This window comes from Mastigoproctus giganteus, chromosome 4, assembly GCF_048544385.1.
Source record: "Mastigoproctus giganteus isolate SK-2022 chromosome 4, ASM4854438v1, whole genome shotgun sequence".
Lineage (NCBI taxonomy): Eukaryota > Metazoa > Arthropoda > Arachnida > Uropygi > Thelyphonidae > Mastigoproctus > Mastigoproctus giganteus.
In genome coordinates, this window is record NC_143578.1 from 229,017,147 (window position 1) to 229,042,620 (window position 25,474).

General features: G+C 37.1%; 1 protein-coding gene across 1 annotated transcript in view; it reads left to right on the forward strand.

Annotated features, from left to right (window-relative positions):
- Positions 1 to 25,474, forward strand: part of LOC150087465 (protein FAM135A) — a 331,998-nt gene that overhangs the window by 196,902 nt on the left and 109,622 nt on the right. Inside the window, exons 12-14 of the mRNA XM_090372497.1 lie at positions 2,040 to 4,020; positions 5,686 to 5,745; positions 23,731 to 23,840. Coding sequence (XP_090228623.1) covers positions 2,040 to 4,020; positions 5,686 to 5,745; positions 23,731 to 23,840 — 2,151 coding nt within the window. The remainder of the gene's footprint in view (positions 1 to 2,039; positions 4,021 to 5,685; positions 5,746 to 23,730; positions 23,841 to 25,474) is intronic.

Sequence of the window (25,474 nt, forward strand, 5' to 3'; positions counted from 1 at the left end):
AGTAGGGGGTCAGACACCCCACCAAGTTACATTTTTAACTCACAAAGTGAGAGATACTGAAAAGGGGTAGACACATCTAAAATCTCATAGCTGTCTATTGGGAAATTAATTAAATTCAGAGCAGCATCTAGAAATAAGACGGTTATTTCTACTTCAGGTTGTTTTTTTTTTTTTTTTTTTAAACCTTGTACTGTCACTTCCTTCATAATGATATGTGATATTCACATCCATCTTGAATAATTAATTCATCATGCAAGATCTTAAACTTTGGAAACATACTCTTTGTTAAAGGGTAACAGTTTTCTCTTTTGGTTATGGCATTGGCTATTGCTTGCTTGTTTTTTGACTATTTGCATTTGTGTTCGGAGTGGGAGAAGTAGTATGGATTTAAAATGTAAGTTTTTTAAAGATGTTTCTTTAATGTATTTTCATTTTTCAATTTTGATGACTCCATGCCCCTATGGAAAATTCCATGACACCTTCTTTGTCACTAAAGGCTGAAAAGCAAAAAGAAACTTGACAGTATTGGAGTTGAATTTCTGTATGTTATATGGTAATATGTATAAGTAAATAAACTTATAACTAACAATATTAGAATATGATCCTTCCTTAACATTATAAGGGTATGTTTAATATATCCATGAACAGTTTAAAATGCTGATGTAAACAGCCTGGGTGAAGTTGAATTTTCTAGATGAGGTTAAACCTGGCTGGTGATAGATCACTTCGGTTAAATAAAATTACTTTAATTTTTGGCTAAGGTAAAGAAAGCCAACACGAGAAGGACGAGAAACGTTTGGTAACTTACGTGGAAAATTAGTTTCCTGACACCGGACTCTAGCGCTGCTCGCTCGGTGAACAGACGGTAGGTGTTATCGGTCTGGAGCCGAAATCGAGAAGGATTTATTAATTGACAGGTAGGCGTGGCAAACGATGAAATGATTGGTATGGGTGCAACAGAAGACAAGCTACTGTGTAGTCATTGGTTGCCATTATAATGTAATTATGAGTGAAGAACAGTGCATAATAGTTTTATAATGAACGGTAAACAGGTAATAGTAGAGATGAATCTTTTAAAGATGGAAGAAATTTGTAAGGAAAATAAAACATTGGTCGATTTTTTGATGAAAACTAAATTAATAAAAGTTTCGTTCTGTTCATTTTTATGTTCTTCATTATGTTTTTTTTTTTCATTATTAAAAGCAGATTTTTGAAGTTTATGAGTGTTTTTACTATACTGTTAATTTAGGTTATTAATGTATATAGTGAATAGCTGTTGATTGACGTTATGATACGTGTGTATCTACATTAGTGTCTTTAAAAATAAAAGTACAGTAATAAAAAAATATTTTGTTAATAAACAATTTATGCGCTAGTCCACATGATTCTAAAGAAAAAAGGTTTGGTTACCCCCTCCATTTCGGGAGGGGATTCAAGTGGAGATAACCTGACCTTTTTTCACCATTAGGGCATATTATTGAACAAAAAATAAAAATACAGTCATTAAAAATTTATTTTTTTATGAATGTATTTCTAAATATGACTGTGATTGTAAAGAAAAAAAAAAAAGTTAGGCTACCCCTCCACTTCGTGAGGGATTCAAGTTCCCATGGGATTCAAGTGGAGGTAACCTGACCTTTTTTCACCCTTATGGAAGGCGTTCATTAGAGCACATTACCATTAGTGCTTCTGAATGCTACTAAAATGATACAAACCGGATGTTATTGTGTGTTGTGTTCGCACACCAATCTGCACATTGTTTGCCCCGCCTACCTGTCAATCAATATATCGTTCTCGACTTTGGTCCAGTCCGATAACACCTACCGTCTGTTTACTGAGCAAACAGCGCTAGAGTGCCGTATCAGGAAACTAATTTTTGTAACTTATTGGCTTTCTTTACCTTTGCCAGATTTTTTTCCTTTTTCATATTAGAATTCCTATTCACCTGAGATATGTTGATTACAAAATATTATTTATATTGCTATGTAATATGTAGTTTTAGTTAAATATGTCTTTTATTTTTTATTTATATTTTTTAGAATCTACAATAAGTCTATGTGATGTCAGTTTTCTTATGGATGAAAGCATTGATGCCATGCTAAATTCAGAAAGGAGAAGTTCACAAGGATCCTTAGGCCAGAAATCCAGATCTCCAGATATTTCTGCTACACCTACAAGTCCCTCTGCATTTTCATGGGGCCCTGAATCACTTTCTTCCTCATCATCATCATCATCATCAGTGTCTACAAAACAGATTACCTCTGTGAGGAAAGCTTCTGTTAAGGATAAGCTTCTAAATAATTTCAAAGCAGATGTAGAATTTGAAAGAGGAGATTATAATGTGTCAACAGGAACAATTTCTTCCAGAACAAATCATAAAATAACCGTTCGCTCAAAGATTAAACTCAGGTCACGGACAGTAAATTTTCTTCGTCAGTTTAAAAAGCCACATTTTAGTCATGGACCCAGTTCTGTTGTTCTTTTAGGTGTTAAAAAATTAGATGCCACTAGAAGTATGAATGGTAGTATCCCAAGAACTTCAAAATCAGCTTTTCCACTAGAAAATGGTATTCGCCATTCTCAGAGCACGTTATCTGTTGTAAGTACTCTATATGGGGAGGGTAGGACTTTATGTAACAGTGAGTCAATGCCAGATTTAACATCCGGAATCATACCACCTCCACCACCTCCTCCAAGAGGACGTTTTGCTAGCTCTGAGCTAGAATGGGCATCTTCTGATTTTAGGCAGTCTTGTGTACCTCCTAGTCCAGCATATGATTCACCAGAAAGGAGGAGAAGTAGCAGTTTAAGAAAACATTCCCACTCTCCTCTTTCTAAACTTAGCACTTCAGATAGTAGTAACAAAGTACTGATAGAAGAAATTCATAGAGGAAGAAGTTCCTTGTCATCTAAACATAGAATAGGAAGTTTACCGGTTGATATAGAAACTCACAGAAAACAGATACATAAATCTGAAGAAATATGGAAAGATCCTTATGATGAAGTATTTGTAAGTGGCTCTTTAGATAGCAAAATTCAACCTAGTGTATTTCCAATGAAAATTCAAGATATTAGTGGTAGTCCTCCAAAGAATTTAGATGAAAAAAATTTTAAATTAGTTCATTCAAATGCTAAAACTGTGCATTCTCGAAAAGTTGATCCACTTCCACCTTTAGTGCCAACAGGAAATGATGACATTTCTGCAGATAATGTTAGTGATCCGTCTGTTGAAAGTCACATATATGAAGAAATATGCCCTCCATCTCCTCCTGTTCAGTTTAGAGATCCTCCTGCTAAAGAAAAAGAGCTAGATGAAAGTTTCCTTAAAGTTAAAGTAGAAAGTGAACTCAAGAGTTCAGTTAGCAATTCTATTGTTACTACTACTGTTGCTGCTACTACTCCTACTGTTGCCACTTCTACTACCACCTCATGTGATACAGTTGCAACTACCACAAGCACTCTGATTTCTACACCTTCCTGCACTTCCACAACTAAAAGTGTCTCCACTGTAAAATTCACACAGGATAGTTGTCTTACAAGTCTTATTTGCCAAGGAACTTTGTTCTTCCCTAGACCACCCGCTCAGTTTGCTGGAGATGATCAAGAAGAAAAAGGGAAGGATATTGGTGATAAGCAGGAAGTGGAAAAAAATCCACTTACTAAAGCAGATTCTGTACAATTTGAAAATGCAGTCTCACATGAAGTACAAACACAAGGAACTTCAGAACAAGAGCCAGTAACTGGGGATAAGTTTCCTCAGAGTGTTCAGAAATCTGAAGAGAAAGCAGAGTTTTCATATTTTGAAACAAAGTGTACAATTCTTGAAATGTTAACAGATTTGTCTGATAGTGAAGATAATTACATTTCATCTCAGTTTGTTAACATTCCACCAGTGCATACAGGTACTGCTACAAATGATTTCCATTCACGTAGCCAAAGCCTTGTTACTCCGTCATCATCAATTGATGAAGAGCTACCACCATTACGGAGAGCATCTGTTATTGGTACAGAAATGATTAGGTAAGTGCCAAAAAACTATTTTATATTATTGATAGTGTTATTCTTATATGTACCTGTTGGTATATTGCATTGAATTAACATTTTATCCTCAGATTTAAATTATAGCTGCCCGACTGTTTTTCATTATCAGCAGGGGAAATATTAATTTTATTGATTGCAGAATTTTTGCTCTCAACATATTCTCCTTAATTCTTTTTTTTTTTTAAATTAAAGGAGGCAATTCTTTCATAATTTATGTAATATGTTATAAATTTTCCTGAATTGATAAATTAGGTAATCTAATGAAAATTGGAAATCTTAAGAAAAGTTGAAGTTTTCTGCTTGGCTTAGATCATATGGGATTTTTCATGAAAATTTGAAATATTGTCTGGCTAATTGTTAACATGGTATTGTGCATGCCTGTATAGCAAATAAATTAAATGTCACTGGTTCTCCCATTTTCTGGTTCTAAATTTAGAAATAATTGATTTCTGGAAGATCGTTTGTTAAATAAGAGAGCATTTTTATTTTTCTGAAAGGTGTGCGTAAAAATTTTCTCTTCAGTATGCTGTAGAATTCCAAGCAATCTATTTTTTCTGAGAAATATGCCATCTTCAATAACAATAACTGAGTTAATTCACTGTGAATGGCAGTACAATGTCATATAAACTTGTACTACTAAACCAAAATACATTCCTTTAATCATAAATTACTAGGGTTTTTTTTTTTTTTTTTTTTTTTACATTATTCCACCTTTTCACCAGCTGTTTTTGGAACAGCTGCTGAACCGTTAAAAGCACTATAGTCTATAGTCCATCACAACCATTATAGTACAGTGATAATGACTGTGGGGAGCATCCTCCCTTTTTTTTTTGCAAAAGGGGGGATGAATTGCATGCACAATTTCAAGAGCAGCATTAAATAACTGTGGTCTCAAAACTATGATCATATTAAATAGTGTACTTGCAACAGTTCCCTACAATAGGGATACATTAACATATATCAGGGCTATGATTGGGATCTTCAGTGCTACTAAATTCCTATAACATTCCTTTTGGCTCTCCAACACTTAAGAACTTTATTATGATAGTGCAAGTGTGTAATTAAGTTATATATGCTTTATAGCCATCCCCAGGAAAATGATGAATGATAACTTACTAGTAACTGTTACAGTTAATCAGCACCTTTGTAATGATTTCTTATTTATCTTTCAGTATTTTTTGATTTTAAGATTACCATCAGTTTATTTTGCTTTATTATTTCAGCCATTTTCATTATGATTTAATTTTATTAATGCATGCCTCCCTTTGTTTTGTCATGATGTTGTTTTACTTTAGTACATCCTCCCCTCTTTTTTCATTTAACTATAATTAAGTATGCTTACCTGAAACATAGTCATTATGATTAGAATGTGGGAACTGTTTACCATCTTTCACACTGTATGTGTGTATTGTTATGATCCTTCCCTCAGTTTAAAGCATTGCAACATTTGTATTCATTGCTATTATGAATTATTATTTTAAAAAATGATATTTAATTGTGTATTTTACTATTGAGTTTCTGAAGACATCTATTTGGCTTATGAGTAGGCTAGATAAGCTTAGCTAATAGTTCAACTATTTCTTTTAAAGTGTGAAAAAAAGTCAAAGTATTTGGCCTTATTTTTTTTTTTTATTATTATTTCAGCTTTGTTAAAGCAAAAGAAGATTTCAGACAGAGTTTGAGATATCCCTGGTTATGGTACAGGTAAGATCATTTTATATTGAATATTGCAAACTCAGAATGTTTGTTTGAAAAAGTTTTTAAAATGAAAATCTCCCACACGGCATGTTTCTGATTTCAAGAGCATCATTGATAGTCAGCTGTATCAATTTAAATATTTTAATGATGTATCAATTTAAGCACATTTATACCACATATGAAAAATGCCATTGACTGTAATAAATGGTACTTTAGAAGTTCAAACTGCTACCTGTAATCAATCAAATTACAAAATAAGCAAGTGCCACTACTCATCTTGTGAAGCAATGCCATGGGATCCTATAAAGATAAGACAACTGCTGCCCAAAGCAACAGTAAAAATCCCTACTCTCTACCATTCAAATGCCAACACCAACACTTACTATTAAAGTACAGCAACAACTTGATTATCAGTTGTGAAAATCCACAAACATTCACATTTCTTGCAATAATTTTGTGTTTTTATTCTCCCCCCCCCCCACATTTCAGTCTTCAGTACCCTATTCTTATTTAGCTTTATTATTATTTTTATTATTATTATTTAATAATCTTGGTTATTTAAGTAGATTTTATTAGGTACATCTACCTAATAGTAAGAGCCCTCTTTATCCCTCATAACAGCCTGGATTCATCATGGCATGGACTCAATGTGGTGTCATGAAGCATACCATGAGATTGCTGGTCCTCCACATTGACTTAATTTCTTCCTACATTTGTTGCAGATTTTTACTCTGAAGAGTTTGATCCACTTCATCTCACAGGTGCTCAATTGGATTGAGATTTTGTGACTGGAGAGGCTACTGCAATAACAACTATATTGAATCAATTCTGTATAATTCTGTTCAGTCCGCCTTGTGACATGGTGCATTATCCTGTTGGAAGAACTCATTTGCATGTGGATACACTGCAACCATAAAAAAATGTACCTGTTTGGAAACAATTTCTAGGTAACCTGTGACATCCAAATATTGCACCAATCAAAGAGCCTGACGTGCACCATAAAACATTCTTCGTATCACTACACTGCACTACCACTACCAGCCTGCACTGTTGACAACTTGCAAGATGGGATCTTGGACTTGCACTATTTTTGCCTTATTCTAATTCTCCCATCAGCGAGAAGCAGCAGTAACCAAGATTCATCAGACCCAGCAATGTTTTTTTCAATCCTCTGTTGTCCACTGTTTCACTTTTTATATATGACCGGTATTTGGCGCATTATAGCCTCAGTTGCTGATGCGCCAATAAACCCCAAACCAAACCAAACCAAGTTGTCCACTGTCGATATCAAGTGGACCAATCTGATTCATCCCCTTCCTTCTAGAGTTTGCATAAGTAAACTCTTTGCTGTTTTTCTTTGCATCCCTTGACAAAGATTTCTCGTAATCTGCCTTCGCCTGCCTAACTTCCTTTGTAACTTGATTACAGATCAACTTGTATCTATCATAGGCTTCTGTGTCACGTGTTAATTTGTATGTATCCCATGCATTTTTCTTCTCTGCCATATGTCTCATTAGTTCATCTGACATCCACTTAGGCCAAACCTTGAACAATATTTCTTAGTTGGTATGTAAAGCCTAGTAGCTTCCAAGATAAGTTCTTTGAATGCTTCCCATTTTGAATTTGCTTTTGGTAATATTAAGTACCATATTTCAGAACCTGCACACGGGAGTTATATGGTGGTGGGACTGTTAGTAACCCAAGGTTACTAACAGTCCCACCATTGTATATTTGCATGGAGGATTTCGTTGTTGCAGAGCAACCATACTTTGCTGAAATTTGGTCCACTTGACTGAATATGTTCCATGAGTGTTTTAAGACTCCCAGGTAGCAAGCTCAGCTTGTCATACCTAAGAAAATGTCTGTGATAGCCTCAAGAAGGCACTCTCCATTTCATAAAAAGGGTAGGTTTACCTAATAGAGTGTGGCTATCTGGTGTGATTTATGTCCTGCTTTTTATTGAGTTAATATGGTTTTATTGTGCATATTTGCATTATGTTTAGACTGGTTGATTGTAAAATTACATTTTGTCTTTTAGTTTGCTTGAGTTGTTTACAGGGTGTTAACCCTGTTTAAGCACACATTTTTAGGTTAACCCGGTTTCATTGTTTATGCCAATGTATCTATATACTCACTCTGCTGGTAATAAGCAGCTATGCAGGAAATTCAAACATTTGAATGGTTCAAGGTTGGGTTTCCTGGCATTATTTCTAGCACTTCAGTTGCTCCTTAGTTGAGTACTGGCTTTTGCTTGTTAATTTTGGTTTTCATTTTTCATTTTGTAGTTTCATAGTTTTATTTAATTTGTTTATTTTAATTGCTTGACTGCAGATAACATTCTTCATACATGGTATAAAAGTGTTTAATTTGAGATTGTTTCATGAGTTGTTTCATACAAGGTGTGGCATTAGTTTCTGGACTATTGCTATTGCAGTCATTTTCAATTAGGTTGAAATAAATGGAAGTGATATGTTGTAGTTCACACTTCATCCAACAGATGGTGTTACAGGTTTTGTCCACTAGGCTGACAGGTTGACACTACTAATGAACTGGTTGTTGCAAGTAACAATCAGTTTCATTAGTAGCATAAATGTTCCGTGTCACAATTTTCCAATGGAGCAATGAATGAATATCAAATTTTGCTTTAAACTGGTAAAATCTGGAACAGAGGTATGTGAAATGTTAACACCTGTTCACGGTGATGAAAAGTTAAGTCATTGAACTACTTATATCAATCAAACATACCAGTATGTTTGATTGATATAAGCAGTTCAAAGACAGATGTGAGGACGTTTGTGATGATCTAAGATTTGGGCCTCTGTCAACCTCTCAAAATGAGGACAGATTGCAAAATTTTGGGAATTTATGGCAGGAGATCATCTTTTGAATGGTGGCTGATGAGTTGGATATGAATAAGGAGACATGTCAAATTCTGTATGAAGGTTTAGGGGAAAAGGTTATATTATTTCTGATTGAGATTTAAAAAAAAAAAAAAAAAGTGAAAAATCCTTACTTCCAGCCCCATTATATGCATCTAAATGTTGGTTGAGATGTAAATTTTTTTAATTAATGTTATTGACATCTGGAGAAGGAATCCACCCCAAGTGACCACATTTATCTCAAAACTTGATGCACTACCATAGCATCAAGATGTAACAATCTAGGGTTCCCTACATTGATTTATTTTAAAGAGACCCAAACAACTGTCATCCTTCAAGAATTTCAGATATCCTCCCATGAGATTTCTGGTTAACAGTTTCTTTATCCCTCTCAACAGAATAGCCGCAACAACAGCCCCCATAAGCAACCCTGGTTATATGTGACATCTCCATGCCTCCAAATTGCAGTACAGTATTTACAGTTACAGTATTTGGTTTTTAGGAGCATTAGCAACTAAGGCCATATTGTTCCGGGGATATGCGGTGGTCATTCCCTGACCTTTCCGCATCCTCCATATTTGGTGGTCACAGGCTCAAATCCCGTTCTAATCAAGAAGCGTGTGCTACGCACTGCTGCTTCTGCCCACCTGGCTGTGGAGGTGTCACAGTTGGCAGGCCTATGGAAATTGCTTCAAATCATATTGAGGTAAAAGGTAAAAAAAAAGTAAGCTGCAGCCATTATCAATCCACTGCAGGATGGAAGCCTCCTCAATGATTCATGTTGACAGAAATGGACCATAATATGCCACGCTGGTCCAGTGCGGGTTGGCAGATCGACTGTATTTAGCAGTCAGGGGCTTGAACCCTTGTCTACTCAAGGAACGTGTGCTACTGCACTCCCACTCCTGACTACCCGGCCATATATTGAGGTAGATGACAGTAAATAACAGATGAACTTCAGCCAATCAGTCGTGTGAGAGATGGGGGAGTTGATCCCTGTGTAGCCCCCACTCACAACACCCAATATGACCTCCATCTAAACCAGCCCGAGTCTAGATCAACACAATTATATATATATATATATATTTTTTTTTTATGAAAAGCCCAATAGTAATTAGTACCGTGCTTGGGTAGGGTTGTGAAGATGAAAGAAGATATTTGTTGACATTAGACTTGAACACTATAATTTTCATGAAATGCGTATTAAGGAAGGCTGTTCCAGAAAACGGCAGTTGAATGAATAAGTGAGGAAGATGGAAAGTTGGTTCTGTGAGTTTGAAGTTGGACAGTAAATGAATGTTGGCTGGTGGCAGAATGTGTTTGGACTGTTTTGAAAGAGATGGTGGGAATTATAGAAGCCATTTCAGAAGAACAGTGCCCATGGAAGTATCTGTAGAAAAGGCATGCAGCAGAAACAGTATGTCTATGAGACAGAGTGGAGAGACCATTAGAAAGGAGTCATTAATTAATCTATTAATTACCTCAATTTTTAATTGAGGTAGTTAGGTAGCTCTAATAGAGGGGAACAGGTATCCTGTGTGTTATCAGACACTCAGCCTAAAACACTGATGGATCCAATATCTCTCTATTACAGAAGATTTAGGAGAAGTCCGGTTGGCCTGCCTCCCTAAAATCCACTCATGCACACCTTCTCAATGGTAAGCCCTGTTACGTCACTTAGGTGGCAACGAACGTGTAGAGTGGTTCTCTTCAAGACGCCTGGTCAGAGTGAAGAGGAAAAGACCAAACCTTCCAGCATATGACAGCATGACAAAACAAATGGCCCTCAGTCCCCAGCAGCTTTCACTCTCCCTCTTACGGCAGTGAGAGGATCAGAGTGGAAGCAGAGGATGCTAAGAATCTCTGGGTACGACCAGGCTGCCATACACAGAAACTGAACTTGGCCTGTTATAACGTAAGATCACTCATCGGTGAAGACAGGATATTACAGCTGGAAAAGGAATAGAAAATGTGAATTGGAATATCATTGGTTTGACTGAAACAAGAAGAAGAAATGAAACACTTATAAGTTTATCCAGTGGAAACCTGCTGTACACCAATGGAAACAGTGAAAGGAGTGAAGGTGGAGTTGGGTTTCTGGTCCATAAAGATTTTAAAAACAACATTTTGGAATTCAAAAGTACATCACAAAGGGTTTCAAGACTAATACTCAAGATTTCTAAGAGGTACAAGCAAAAGATTATAATGATTTATGCACCAACATCGAGCCATGATGATGAAGAGGTTGAAGAAATGTACACCGAAATTGAGAGACTTCTAGATGAGCAGAAAACCCACTATACTATTATTATGGGAGACTTCAATGCTAAGGTTGGAAAAAGACAAAACAGCGCAGAAAGGGGAACTATAGGAAATTTTGGAATTGGTGAAGGAAATGAAAGAGGTGAAAGACTTGTGGAATTTGCAGAATCTCAAGGACTGTCAGTAACGAACACTTTTTTTTCAAGAAAAGAGTGAACAGAAAGTGGACATGGAAGAGTCCAAATGGATTAACTACTAATGAAATCGTCTTCATCCTCACTAACAGAAGATATATTGTGAATGATGTTACCGTCCTGAATAAGGTAAATGTTGGAAATGATCACAGAATGGTAAGATGTACACTTGATATAGATGTAGGAAAGGAAAGGAAAAAACTGACTCGAGTAAATAATACAAAGGTCTTTGAGATAACAGAAGAGGAGAAAAAGCAGTATGTACTGGAACTTAAGAACAAGTTTGAGCTTCTGCAGACTGCTCAGGACCAAGATATCGACGAGGAATATTACAACTTTTTGAAAGTGATAAAGCCCAAGAAATCTATAGAGAAAAAGAAATCCAAAGAAGAAAAAATTAGTCAAGAAACACTGGTCATGATGAACCGAAGACGACAAATGAAAAGCAAGAAAAACACTGACAGGGAGAAAATTAAGTATACTGAGTTAGCAAAGCCATTAGAAAGAGACTCAGAGAGGACATAAGAAAATTTAAAACAAGAAAAGTAGAGCAAGCATTAAGGGAAAATAAAGGATTTAAATCAGTAGCCATGAGCATTAATACAGAAAGACAAATGATACTGAAACTGAAGAATAGCGATGGTGTACTTATAAACAGCAGAGAAGGCATAATTCAAATAGCAGAAGACTACTATAGAGAATTATACAAGGAGCAGGGGAATGATGCCAGCAGTGGGGAAGATGGATTGCAAAGTAGCAACACATACGACATACCTGATATTCTTCCTGATGAGGTAGAACATGCATTGAAGAAAATGAAGAATCAGAAAGCCCTGGTGGAAGATGAAGTTACTGTAGAGTTGTTAAAATTTGGAGGAAGAGACATAACACAAAAACTGGCAAGGCTCTTCACAAAGTGCATTAGAAAAGGAGACGCCTAAGCAGAGGAAAAATGCAATCATAGTTTTGCTGTATAAGAAAGGAGATAAATCAGAAATTGGAAATTATAGACCAATTAGCTTGTTATCCCATATCTACAAGTTGTTCACAAGGGTCATTACTAACAGATTAGAAAGAATACTTGATGAGAATCAACCGAAAGAGCAAACTGGCTTTAGGACAGGATTCTCAACTATGGATCACCTTCACATAATATCACAGCTAATGGAGAAAGCAAATGAATATAAAACACCATTATGCCTGGCATTTGTGGATTATGAAAAGGAATTTGACTCCATACAGCATAAGGCAATGTTTCGGGCACTGGAAAGACAAGGCATTGATACCCCATATATTACGATTTTGAAGAAAATATATGAGAGTGCTAACTCCTTTATTAGACTAGACAAAGACAGTAGGAAATTTAAAATGGAGAAAGGAGTTCGACAAGGAGATACAATATCTCCGAAGCTGTTTACTGCTGCCCTTGAGGAAGCTTTCAGAAGATTAGACTGGTCGCAGAAAGGAGTCAATGTGAACGGAGAGTACATAAACCATTTACGATTTGCAGATGACATTGTGGTCATAAGCCACGATCCCAAAGAATTAGAGGAAAATCTTAATCAGTTATGCACAGCTAGTAAGGATTTTTGACTAAAGATGAATATGGTTAAAACAAAAGTAATGATTAACAAGTATGCCACAAAAAGGAAAATAATGATTGAAGGAGCAGTAATTAAAAAGGTGGAGTCATATACTTATCTGGGACAAGTTATTAGCTGTAATAATGATAAATGGCTGGAAGTCAAGAGAAGAATAAATTTTGTATGGATAGCATTCAGGAAATATAGTCACATACTGAAGAGCAATATCCCAGTTTGTCTGAAAAGTAAAATAATGAATCAATGTATACTCCCCACCATGACTTATGGAAGTGAAACTTGGGCACTCACCAAAAGAATGGAAGAGAAGCTGAGAACTACACAGCGAAGAATGGAACGAATCATATTGGGAATCAGACTGTTAGATAAGAAGAGAAACACATGGATTAGGCAGCAAACTCAAGTAAAGGACATTCTTATCAAAACTAAAGAACTAAAATGGTCTTGGGCAAGACACATAGCTCGAAGACATGATGACAGATGGACTAAGAAAATAACAGAATGGTATCCAAGAGGAGCTAGAAGAAAACCTGGAAGACAAAGGCGGAGATGGATAGATGAAATTCATGAGTTTGTGGGTAGTAAATGGATGGCCAGTGCTCAAAACAGAAGGAACTGGAAAGTTGCTGGAAGAGGCCTTCATCCTGCAGTGGATTGAAAATGGCTGATGATGATGATGAACGCATAATTTATAGAGTAATACGCTTCACTGTTTCTATTAGATAGCGTAGTATTGACATTTAATTAATTTAATTTATTGATTTTATTAATTTAAAGTATCATGCCCCAAACTAGAGCAGCAAAGCAACGGGCACAAAGTGGCAGGAGTGCTGTGACTTGGGGGAGAACTGAGAGGGGTGATTCTCCAATGCATCAGAGCCTAAAAAAATGTGCAACTTGTGAAATATTTGCCGAACTCTCTGGAATGGAACATAATATTGCCATGGGGGATGTCTTTGTGTGTGTGCGAAGTAAGGAAATCAGGTGACAACTCAGCGTTGTTATGGGCCTATATGAGAGTTTGAAGGACAGGGGTGGATGCCCTCGAAAGATCTAAATTGAGGGGCCCATCAAGCTTTCAGCTGCCCACATTAATGCCAGAGCTTGCACTTGGTCATCACGCAATACAGTGGTAACCCCCTAGGCAGAATGCGCTGGTCCCACAGGAACTAGTAGTTGTTGGTGACTGTATTGTCAGGGAAACGGGAAACATGCTTTGTAAAAAGGATAGGTGGAACAGGACCAGGGTATGTCTGCCAGGGGCAAAGGTTGATGATATTGTAGAGCAGATATCATCTTTTAAGGGCACAAAAGATGATATAGTTGTACACGTTGGCACTAATGATATTAGGATTAGGAGACCGGCAGAATTACTTAACAAGTACAGGTCACTGTTGAACAAAAGCCGTGAATTTGGGTTGAATTTGAAAGTGCCTGCAATTCTGCCCATACACGATAGAATGGAGTATATGATGAGAGCCTTGTCAATCAATTCTACCCTGGAAAGAATGTGCAAGGCTCAAGGGGTAGAATTTTTTTCAGCCTGGACTGTATTGTTAACAGGAGAGACTGCTTCTGTAGGGATGGGATACGCTTAAATAGAAAGGGTGCAAGAATATTTGCTGATGCTATCGAGGCAGTGTTAGGTGGGTCGGAAAACTGATAGCTTGGGGGATACAAAGACTAATAGTTTAACAGTAGCCGTAGGCAGAAGTGAAGGTGATTCTTGCACAACTTCTATTAGAATAAGTAGCGACCTGGAGCGTGGGGTGTTGGGGAGTTTCAGGGACGGATGGCAGTCATCCTGAAATAGGTGGGTATATGGGATGTGTTGGGGTAACTAGGAATAGGAGTAGGAGCATGTATGCTTGCATGTATACCAATGCTAGAAGTATAGTAAATAAATTTGATGAATTTGAAGTGTTGGTCAAGACATCAAAGGCGGATATTGTTGGGATAGCAGAGACGTAGTGTCACACAGATATAAGGAATGCTGAACTGGAATTTGGGGAGTACAATATGTACAGAAAGGATAGAAAGGGAGGAGGTGTTATGCTGTTAATTAACATAAAATCAAAAGAAGTGCATCCAGTTGATATAGATGAACAGTGCACTGTTGAGTCAGTTTGGTGTGACATAAGCACTGCGAAAGCAAAAATAAGAGTAGGAGTGTGTTACAGGCCTAATGACTCGAATGAGTACAATGAACAATTGTACAGAGAAATAGAGTGGGCTAGTAAATGGGAATGTCTTATAATGGGGGATTTTAACTTCCCAGATATTGACTGGAACTTGTGGGTTGGTCACTCACACACTAGTCAGACTTTTGTAGATTTATTGGATGATTGTTTTCTGCAGCAGCATGTTCGAGAGGCAACCAGAGAAAGTAATACTCTTGATCTGGTTATCAGCAGTGATCATTCGTGTATTAAGAATTTGCAGAAAAAGGAACCACTAGGTGGCAGTGACCACAGCGTACTGATGTGGGATTTACTTAAATATTTAATTACCATCAGGGGTAAAGGAAAGGGTTTTTGCTTCCGTAAAGATGAGTGCAGTGGTCTCCGACAATTTTTAAATTCTGTACAGTAGGATCAACTGACGATGTTACCAACAGGAAATTCTAAGTGGGAAGCATTCAAGGAATTAATCGTGGATACTACTAAAAGTTTCATACCTATTAAGAAATATTGTTCAAGGTTTAGGCCTAAATGGCTATCTAATGAACTAATGAGACTCATAACAGAGAAGAAAAATGCATGGGATGCATATAAATTTATATGCATCATATATTTATATGCATATATACTCAGAAGCCTATGGCAGATATAAGTTAGTCTGTAATCAGGTCACAAAGGAGGTTAGGCAGGAGAAGGCAGATTTCGAGAAATCCTTGGCAAAAGATGCTAAGAAAAACAGCAAGGATTTCTTTACTTATAAAAACTCTAAAAGGAAGGGGATGAATCTGATTGGTCCACTTGACATCGATGGTTCGAGTGTTGATGATCCTGCTCAGATAGCAATCAAACTGAATGAGTATTTTGCATCTAGATTCACACATGAGGAATTATTAAGGTTTGAGAATGGCAGAAGGTTATCAAATTGTAGCAGGATACTTATGATTTTGTAATAACTGAAAGCAAAGTGGAGGAGAAATTGTTGAAGTTAAACATAAGAAAAGCATCTAGGGTAGATGCGATCTATCCAGTTATATTAAAGGAGGCGGCAAAGCAACTAAGCAAACTCTTAGCCATAATTATGAGAGCATCCTTGGACCCAGGGGAGGTTCCCATGGACTGGAGATGTGCAAATGTGTCCCCAATTCACAAAGGGGGATCGAAGGGTAACACGAGTAATTACAGACCAGTTAATATAACTTCTGTTCCAGGTAAAATAATGGAGTCACTGGTTAAAGATGCATTGCAGGATCATCTAGACAAGACTGCAGCAATTATTCAGACACAGCATGGGTTTGTTAAGGGAAAGTCTTGTCTGACAAATTTGCTAGGATAATATGATGTGGTTACAAAGGAACTGGATGCAAAAAATAATTTTGATATCATATATTTGGATTTCAGGAAAGCTTTTGACACTGTTGCGCATGGAAGACTATTGTACAAAGTGGAGTAGAATGGTATTAAGGGTAAGTTGCTACAATGGATAAAAGGATGGTTGAGTGGGAGAAGACAGAGGGTGGTAATCAATGGGTGCTGCTCTTCATGGACTAATGTTATGCAGTACTTTGCATTTGTCAAGGTTAAACTTCAGTTGCCACTTCTTAGCCCATCTGCCCAAATTATCTAGATCCTGTTGCAGTAGTACACTGCCATTACTGTCATTAATAACCCTGCCAACCTTTGTATCATCTGCAAACTTCGATATTAAGCCTGATATACCTACATCAATATCATTGATAAATATACAAAACAACAGTGGACCTAACACCGAACCATGTGGGACTCCACTAATCATTTGGGTAGAAGTAACCCCAGAGAAACATACCAACTGTGTGGTACTACGCTTAAGGTGGTAGAAAATGAAAAAGACCTGGGAGTAATTGTGCAGTCAGATATGAAGTTTTCTGAGCAATGCAGACAGACTGTCAGGGCAGGTCATGGGGTTTTGTCAATGATATATAGGAATTTTGCTAGCAGGGAGAAGGAGGTGATTGTCCTTCTGTATAAGGCAGTGGTCAGGACACGCCTTGAGTACTGCGTACAGGTCTGGAGGCCTCATTTTTTTTTTTTTTTTTTTTTTTTTATGAGAACCCCAAACACGAGAGGTATTATAACCTATAGTACTTAGTACCGTTCCTGGGTTGAGGTTGAGAAGACGAAAGAAGATATTTGTTGATATTGGACTTGAACTTCTGTAGATTGTAATTTTCAGGAAATACGTATGAAGGAAGGTTGTTCCAGAAAACGGCAGTTGAATGAATAAATGAGGAAGATGAAAAGTTGGTTCTGTGGGTTTGAAGTTGGACAGTAAATGGATGTTGGCTGGTGGCGGCACGTGTTCGGACTGTTTTGAAAGAGAGAGCGGGAATTATAGAAGCCAATTCAGAAGAACAGTGCCCATGGAAGTATCTGTAGAAGAGGCATGCAGCAGAAACAGTGCGTCTATGAGAAAGCAAGTGGAGAGACTCTGTTAGAGATGAATCATTAATTAACCTAACTGCCCTCTTCTGAATGGAATCAAGAAGCCTGAGAGAGGTTTTGGGGGCACCACCCCAGATGTGGGAACAATATTCCATGGCAGGGCGGATTTGCGATTTATACAGAGTGAGCAGCTGATTGGGAGAAAAGTAACGCCGAGAGCGAAAGAGAAAACCAAGTTTTTTAGATGCAGAGGAAGCAATATTTGTAATGTGCTTGTGCCAAGAGAGATTAGAAGTCAGGGTAATCCCCAAAAGATATATATCATTTTGCCTAGAAATCGGAGTGTCACTAAAGATAAGCATAGGAGCAGAAGAATCCTTTTTGCGAGTATAAGACAAGATTGAGTTTTAGAAGGGTTGAAATCAACTAAGTTGTTTTTGCCCCACTGGAGAATTACCTGAAGATTGGAAAGTTGAATGCAATGTGCTATCATCGGCAAAACTATATATAGGATTTCCAGTCAATGGAAGAAGGTCATTGATATACAAGAGGAAAAGAATGGGGGAAAGAACTGAACCTTGGGGGACACCGGCATTAGTGGAGAAGTTAGAAGACAGAGAGCCATCTACCATCACCCTCAGTGAGCGATCAGAGAGAAAACTGGATAACCAATTACTAAAAACAGTTGGCAAACCATAAGATGGAAGCTTGTATAGAAGACCTTTATGCCAAACACAATCAAAAGCCTTTGCGATGTCAAGAGCAACTACTTGTGTTTCACCGAACCTTTCCATTGAATTAGTCCATAAATGGGTAACATAAGCCAGAATATCACCAGTGGATCGACACTGACGGAATCCATACTGGCGATCATTGATCAGACGGAAGGTTTCTAGGTAGTTTAAGAGTTGGCGGTTAATTGATTTCTCCATTACTTTAGAAAGAGTAGAAGTAATTGCAATGGGACGATAATTGGATGGGAGGGATTTGTCACCCTTTTTAGGAACTGGCTGGATATGAGCAAATTTCCAAGCAGAAGGAAAAACACCTTTGGAATAAGAAGGTGAAAAAAGGCGGCAAAGAATAGGAGTAAGTTCAGGAGCACAGGTTTTGAGAACAAGTGGAGAAATACCATCAGGACCTGGAGCTTTCTTAGCATCAAGATTCATCAGAATCCTTCTGATATCCTTTTGACGGAAGACCACAGGAGGCATTGAATGGAGCGTGTTAGGAATGGTGGGAGGTGTTTTACCAAGATCATTAATACATGAGCTGGAAGAAAAATGGGATGCTAGCAGGTCAGCTTTATCCTTGGCTGAAGTGACAACAGAACCATCTGGTTTGGACAGAGGTGGGAGCAGAGATGGGCAAAAGTTGCGGCCAATAGCTTTGGCAAGAGACCAGAATGCTCGGCTACCATTAGGGCAAGAAGCAAGTTTTCTACTCTTAGCCTGTTCAAACTCTAGTTTGGACTGATTAATAACTGCTTTACAATTGTTGCGAGCTTTGGTGTAGGCAGAAAATGAAACTGAAGAATTAGAAACAAGCCAGTTACGATATGCAACGTTCTTCTCTTGGACAGCCTTAGCACATTTATTGGAAAACCAAGGTTTAGATAAAGGACGAGATTTTAAAGTGGAATGTGGGATAAAGGATTCCATTCGTGCAAGAATAATTTCACTGACACGATCTGAGCAAACGTTGACATCAGAAGTTTTGAAACAGTAATCAGACCAAGGAAAAGAAGAAAAGAAGTCTCGCAGGTCATCCCATTTTGCATTCTTGTAATGCCAAACAATACGAGGTTGGGAATAGCCATGAGATAAAGCTTCCATTGGAGAAGAGGCAATCACCAAGTGAAGTGCCTAAAGGACCTCTCACTTCAACCTTGTACTTAGAAGGGTTGTTTGTGAGAAAAAGATCAAGCATATTGGCTGTATAATTAGGATTGTCCGGTTTTTTATTGTAGGTAAATGAACAATCTGTGCTAGGTCATTAGTAATTGCAAAAGCCTCAGCATCTCGACCTGCTGGGTCGGTGGGACTAGAAAACGGAAGCCAGCTGGAGTTGTGAACGTTAAAATCACCAAGGAAAATAACCTCACTGTTAGGAAAGTTGGACTGGAGAAAGTCAAGTTGCAAAGAGAGGAAGTCAAAGAGCTCCAAGTGATTAGTGGAGTTGGGAGAACGGTAGAGACAACAGATGAATTTTACACAATGAGGTAGAGAGATTTTAAGCCAGAGAAGATCAAAGAGAGGAGATTCCAAATTGCCAAGTCTCTGACAGGGAATATCAGAACGGACATATGCACAAGTACCACCTTTGAGGCGAAAGGAATCATACAGCAAATAATTTGGACATCTGAGATGAGCAGTAGTTGAATCAACTGATAACTGAGATTCAGTCAGAAAAAGTACATGGGGTTTGGAACACTGCAAGTGGAAATGGACATCGTTGAGATTAGAATTGAGACCACGTATATTTGTGAAATGAATTAGGAAGTCCTTGGGAGGTTTAGATCGTTTTGCAGATAAGCTTGCTCTATTATTTTGACAATTCATGGTGTATTCAATAGTAAGAAAAAGTAGGTGGGACATGCTGTATGAAGTAATGAAATTTTTGGATATGGCGTACATGTGGTAAGAATATACCCAGATCCTTGACATAACGTGGCCTCAACAATGCTCCCCGCATACACACTACTTGGACTCCCTCCAGTCACTATCTGGCAGAGTAGAGGTAGCAAGATTATACACTAGCTGATCCGGAAGCTTCCTAGAGAGTTACCAATAGGTTCAGTCCGGTGTACTAACTAGCGGCCGGCCTGCGAACACCGTTTTAGAGCTGTACCCTCGAAATGTAAGGAATATTGGATCTCGCCACGACATTCATCATAACCTCAAAAACATCAATCATACTGCATGATGGAAGAGATAGGGAAGGGTTGGCCGGAACTTAGCTCTAGAGACTAAACATGGGTTCCACCACTTCAAGCCTCCAATAAGCAAAGTGGTGGTATTTCACCGGTTGATGAGAGTCATCTACCACCTAGTACTCCCTGGTAACATAGAGGGGCGGCGTTCCTCCATGTGGTGTGGGCGCCACACCTCGACCCCTGCTTACGTTGGTTCACACCTGGGTGGTCACCCACCATGTACTTGTGCATGAATGTTATACCCAGGATTACTACAGACCCACCATCGTGAAGGTGCAAGCAGAGGATTTGGCTGTCATAGACCGTCCAGACTTCGCCGAAATTGGGTCCACTTTGACTTGAGTGTCACCCGAATATCAGTTCCATCAGCGTTTTAGACTCCCAGGTAGCAAGAACAGCTTGTCTGGCATATCTGAGAGAATGTCTGTGACAACCTCAAGGATTTTAGGAATGATGTAGATTTACTTGAGCGTGTACAGAGAAGGGTAACAAGATTTGTGAGGGGAATGAAGGGATCCTCTTACCAAGAGAGGCTTAGGCTCTGCAAATTGCAGTGGCTGGAGACTTAGGCACCTGCACGGTGATCTGATTGAGGTGTATAAGGCCTTGAATGGGTTGAGCACGCTGAATTCTGATGGGATCCTTCCACTTGTTCAGATTACGAACCTAAGGGGGCATAAATTCAAATTAAGAAAAGACAGATGTAGAATTGATGTGCGGAAATTTGCCTTTAGCCAGCGGGTGGTTAATTGCTGGAACAAGCTTCCTTCTGTCGTTGTGGAAGTTGATAGGTTGGATAAATTTAAGGAGGAACTGGACAGGCATTTGAAGGGAATGGTGTGATTATTTTTTTTTTTTGGCTGATGCTGCATAAGCTCATACACTTGCTTTCTTGCATCACATGCCACTACTACTACTACTACTACTAGTACCACTACCTAACTGCCCTCTTCTGAATGGAATCGAGAAGCCTGAATGTTACATCGATATAAGGATGTAACAGACTTATTTGGACACCCCATCAGTTCAGTGACTTTTAAGAGCTGAAGCCCAGCTTAGAATCATGGTAGGTCCTCTGAAATTACTTCTAAATTGGAAATGCTTTTATTTTAAGCTTAGGCTTGTTATTTGTATATTTCACATGACAGTTATGAATATTCCAAAGTTTTCTCTCTAATTCAGAATTAAAAATTTTTCTGAGCAGTTATTGTTATATAATTGGTTTTTCACGAAATCCTCCCCAATGATGCAGTGCAATGTTTTGTATTTCATTACAGAGTTTTGATTGACATTAACAAACCTGCTGCTTTGGTTTGTAAGATATAACAAAGCTTATCATCTGGATCTAAAGTACGTAATTACTATAAATTGCATCACAACTTTGTCGAGTTTGATTGTATGTAACATACTATAGTATGTTACATACTATAGTGTGTAACCTCAGAAAAGTTTTCTGAGGTGAGCAGCATGTAATAATTGTCATAGTAGCAACGTTGTTTTGCCGCTCTGTCAGAACATTGCGCCCTCTTTCTATAGTAATTGATCTATGCACTTTATCACAGCAGTTGCATTTAATTAGAATTCAAAAATCCAGCATGGTCTCTTAGATTGCTGATTTATAATGTTTTACTACAGTTATATGAACCCCATTATTGATTCATGATCCTTGGGGTGCACACTTCGGTAAGCAGATGTACTTGAAAAGATTGTATGAACAGGCATTTATTTTATTTTTGCTCTCTCATTTTTTTTCTTTCAAGGGACTGTAAAAGAAATTTGCAATTTCAGAATTTCTTGCTTAGAATGGTACATGGCAAATAAATGGTGAAATCAGGCTCTTTATTTTCCTTAAAATCATTAGTCAGTTTTGTGGGCCTGCAGATATATTTTTCAACAAGTGGTACACTTCAAAGCCACTTTGTCATAATTTTTTGCTGAGAGGAGAGTTTACTCAGTAAGGGTCATCAGTGTTGTTTCCCCATTATATACCTCCATTTTAAAAGCGGAAAGCATTTCATTTCTAGAATTGCCTCATATTTGGATAGTTGCCCTTGATGTGCTGGGCATGTGCATCTCCCACAAAAGGATTTAGAATTTTCATCAATTCTTGCAAATTCACTTAGTGTATTTCTGGTTATAGTTTTCCTTGCTTATTAAATGTACAATTTATGAATAAATTGCTAGCCAGCAATTCTAGCTTTTTTTTTTATTTTTACGAAAACCCCAAACACGAAAGGTATCAAAAACCTATAGTACTTAGTACCGTGCATGGGTTGAAGGAGAAGTATGGGGGGAGGGGAATGCCGGAAACTTTGCTCTAGAGACTAAATGTGGGTTTCACCACTTCAAGCCTCCAATAAGCAAAGTGGTGCTAGCATATTAAAAAGTGATGAATGTCAAGGATTGGAGGCAGTTTTCCTTGGAATTTTGTAGTCACAATGGGAAGAATAAGTAAGTATTCATGTGTGGTCAATCTGGATTGTGATAGACTGCAACTAGGACCTATTGGTGTTTGGCTGTACATTGTACTGATATATCTTCATTCATTGGATCAAGGATTTTTTTTTTTGTGTATGATCTTTCCGATGCTGATGTCTCAGAGTAGGACTAATTTTCATTGTTGGCTGCAAAGATATTCAAAAAGTAGATATATTTAGGAAATAAAGGGAATACATGTTCCATTGTTCTGATGGAAAAATTTCATTAGGGGAAAAAACCTAATGAAATAAAAAATATATATTTATTTAAAAAATTAAAATCACCCAGAAGGATCAGTACCTTCTTTTTAAGACATTTTCCTCAGATGTGCATATCTCTCTCTCTCTCTCTCTCTCTCTCTCTCTCTCTCTCTCTCTCTCTCTCTCTCTCTCAGATGTCTTGTATTCCAATCTCTTTGTGTTTTTGTTATTTTTTATTCTTATTTCCTTTTCGATTTACTTTTCTCTGTTAATGGTTCATTTCTAAATGTCTTATTTTATCTTATGATCTTTATCATTAAAAAGGAGTGATGAATACTGTACATTAGTACAATATTCATCAGTCCCTCCTATAAGTACAGATAAATGTAATGTTTACATTTTATCTTATTTTTGTTGTAAATCATACAATTTCTGAATAAATTAAGTGTGAGTTTTTTCATGATAGAGACACTGTTGCAATATGTTTTTATTGTAACATGGCTATTTATACAGATATGTATAAATAGCCATGTATAAATAGCCATGGTATAAATAGCCAGGCTATTTATACAGATATGTTTTATCTGTATAAATAGCCTGGATCTTAAATAGACCTGAAAGTTCCTAGTATGCTTTTCTATTTTGTTTCAGTTAAAGCTTGTATGAAGAGATTACATTCTGTTTAGGACAGAGCCTCTTTACACAACAATTAAACTTTATATGAGGGATTAGTACAAATAAATTGAATTTTCTTTTTATGGTGATTTTGAAACATAGCTTCTTTACACAACAGTTAAACTTGATATGAGAGAATAGTATAAATAAAATGAATTTTCTTTTACAGTGATTTTGCAACACTGGCCTCCAGTGTTCCATACTTCCAGTGTGACAGTGACCTCAGAGCTTTCAGTCCAGAAGGGCTGCATTTGGTAATATGTGTCCATGGATTAGATGGTTAGTTATATTTTTTTAGTCAGTAAAAGTGTTTCATAGTTTTCTGTTTTTATTAAAAAATGTGTACCACCAATCATTGGATCTAAGACGTTAGGAACAGACCTTTTTTGGTTAGTAAAAATGTTTGTATCACACTGTATTTGTACACCAACCAATAAAACAGTGGAAGAGAAATCTTAGTATTAATACTAGTAGTGGAAAATTGTGCAAGGATGCAAGCTCATGCAGCATCAGCTGTGGGGCAGTGATGTCCTTCCACTCTAATAGTATGTCTAATTAATCATTAAATTTATTCAAACAAACCACCTCTATACTTCCAACACCAGATGGAAGTTTGTCCTATCAACCTGGTTAAAAACAATTTCCACACATTCATTCTTACATCCTTCCCTCAGTTTAAATTTATGTTGTCTTTGCAAGAGCAAGGATGCCATCAGCATTTAACTTATGCATTCCATGCATAATTCATTCATTGTTGCATTCATCTGCAAATTGCAGCATTGAGGACTAGGCACCTGCAAGGTGATCTGATTGAGGTGTATAAGGCTTTGAATAGTTTGAGCAAGCTCTGTGCTGACGGAATTCTTCCTCTTGTTCATATTATGTATTAAGTGTCAGCCAAAAGTTTATCGAACTGATTCTGTTTAAAAGGATCCCATGCTCAAATAGTCTAAATAATAATAATATCATCCGTGTTTTTTCCTAATTTCTATCAATGAACCTACTGCCATCTTAATGTTACCCATATTATTGTCACTCCAAGAGCGCTTGTGTTAGTCGACTTGAAAATTGCTAGAAATAGAACATATACCTCATTTTCAATGTGTATGTTTCATTTGATATCAAACATAGGATGTTATTTAAAAATGTAATTTTTTATTTTATTCCATTATCTCATTCCAAGCTAAAAATAGTTAAGAATTATTGAAGATTGTCCATTTAAAGACTATCTTCACTATTAGTTAGTTATTTACATCTAAAATGATGTAGCAAAAAAATTGGTTATGATGATGACATTAATGACTTTGCAGCCAAAAGGGCTAGAAATATTTTGTAATTATCTAAACAATGTTTGTGTGCAATAATTTCTTTAATAATGTGTAAATATGTGTGATTATTGGTTCTTATTATTATTTATTCATGTTCCTATTTTTATGAGATGACTGCAATTGTTAAACAATATTGTTGATTAATGTATTAAATATTATTTGTATTTAAAATTTTTGTTCAGTATAATAGAAAATTATTTCTTAGTTATTATAAAATTTGAAAAAATAAAAAAATTAAAAAATCACTATTACAGAAACACGCATTATAAGCTTTGCACAGGACCTCAGGGCCACCAAGTAATTCTTGAACATCATCAGCCATTTTCAATCCACTGCAGGATGAAGGCCTCTCCAGCAACTTTCCAGTTCCTTCTGTTTTGAGCGCTGGCCATCCATTTACTGCCCACAAACTCATGAATTTCATCTATCCATCTCCGCCTTTGTCTTCCAGGTTTTCTTTTAGATCCTCTTGGGTAACATTCTGTTATTTTCTTAGTCCATCTGTCATCATGTCTTCGAGCTATGTGTCCTGCCCAAGACCATTTTAGTTCTTTAGTTTTGATAAGAATGTCCTTTACTTGAGTT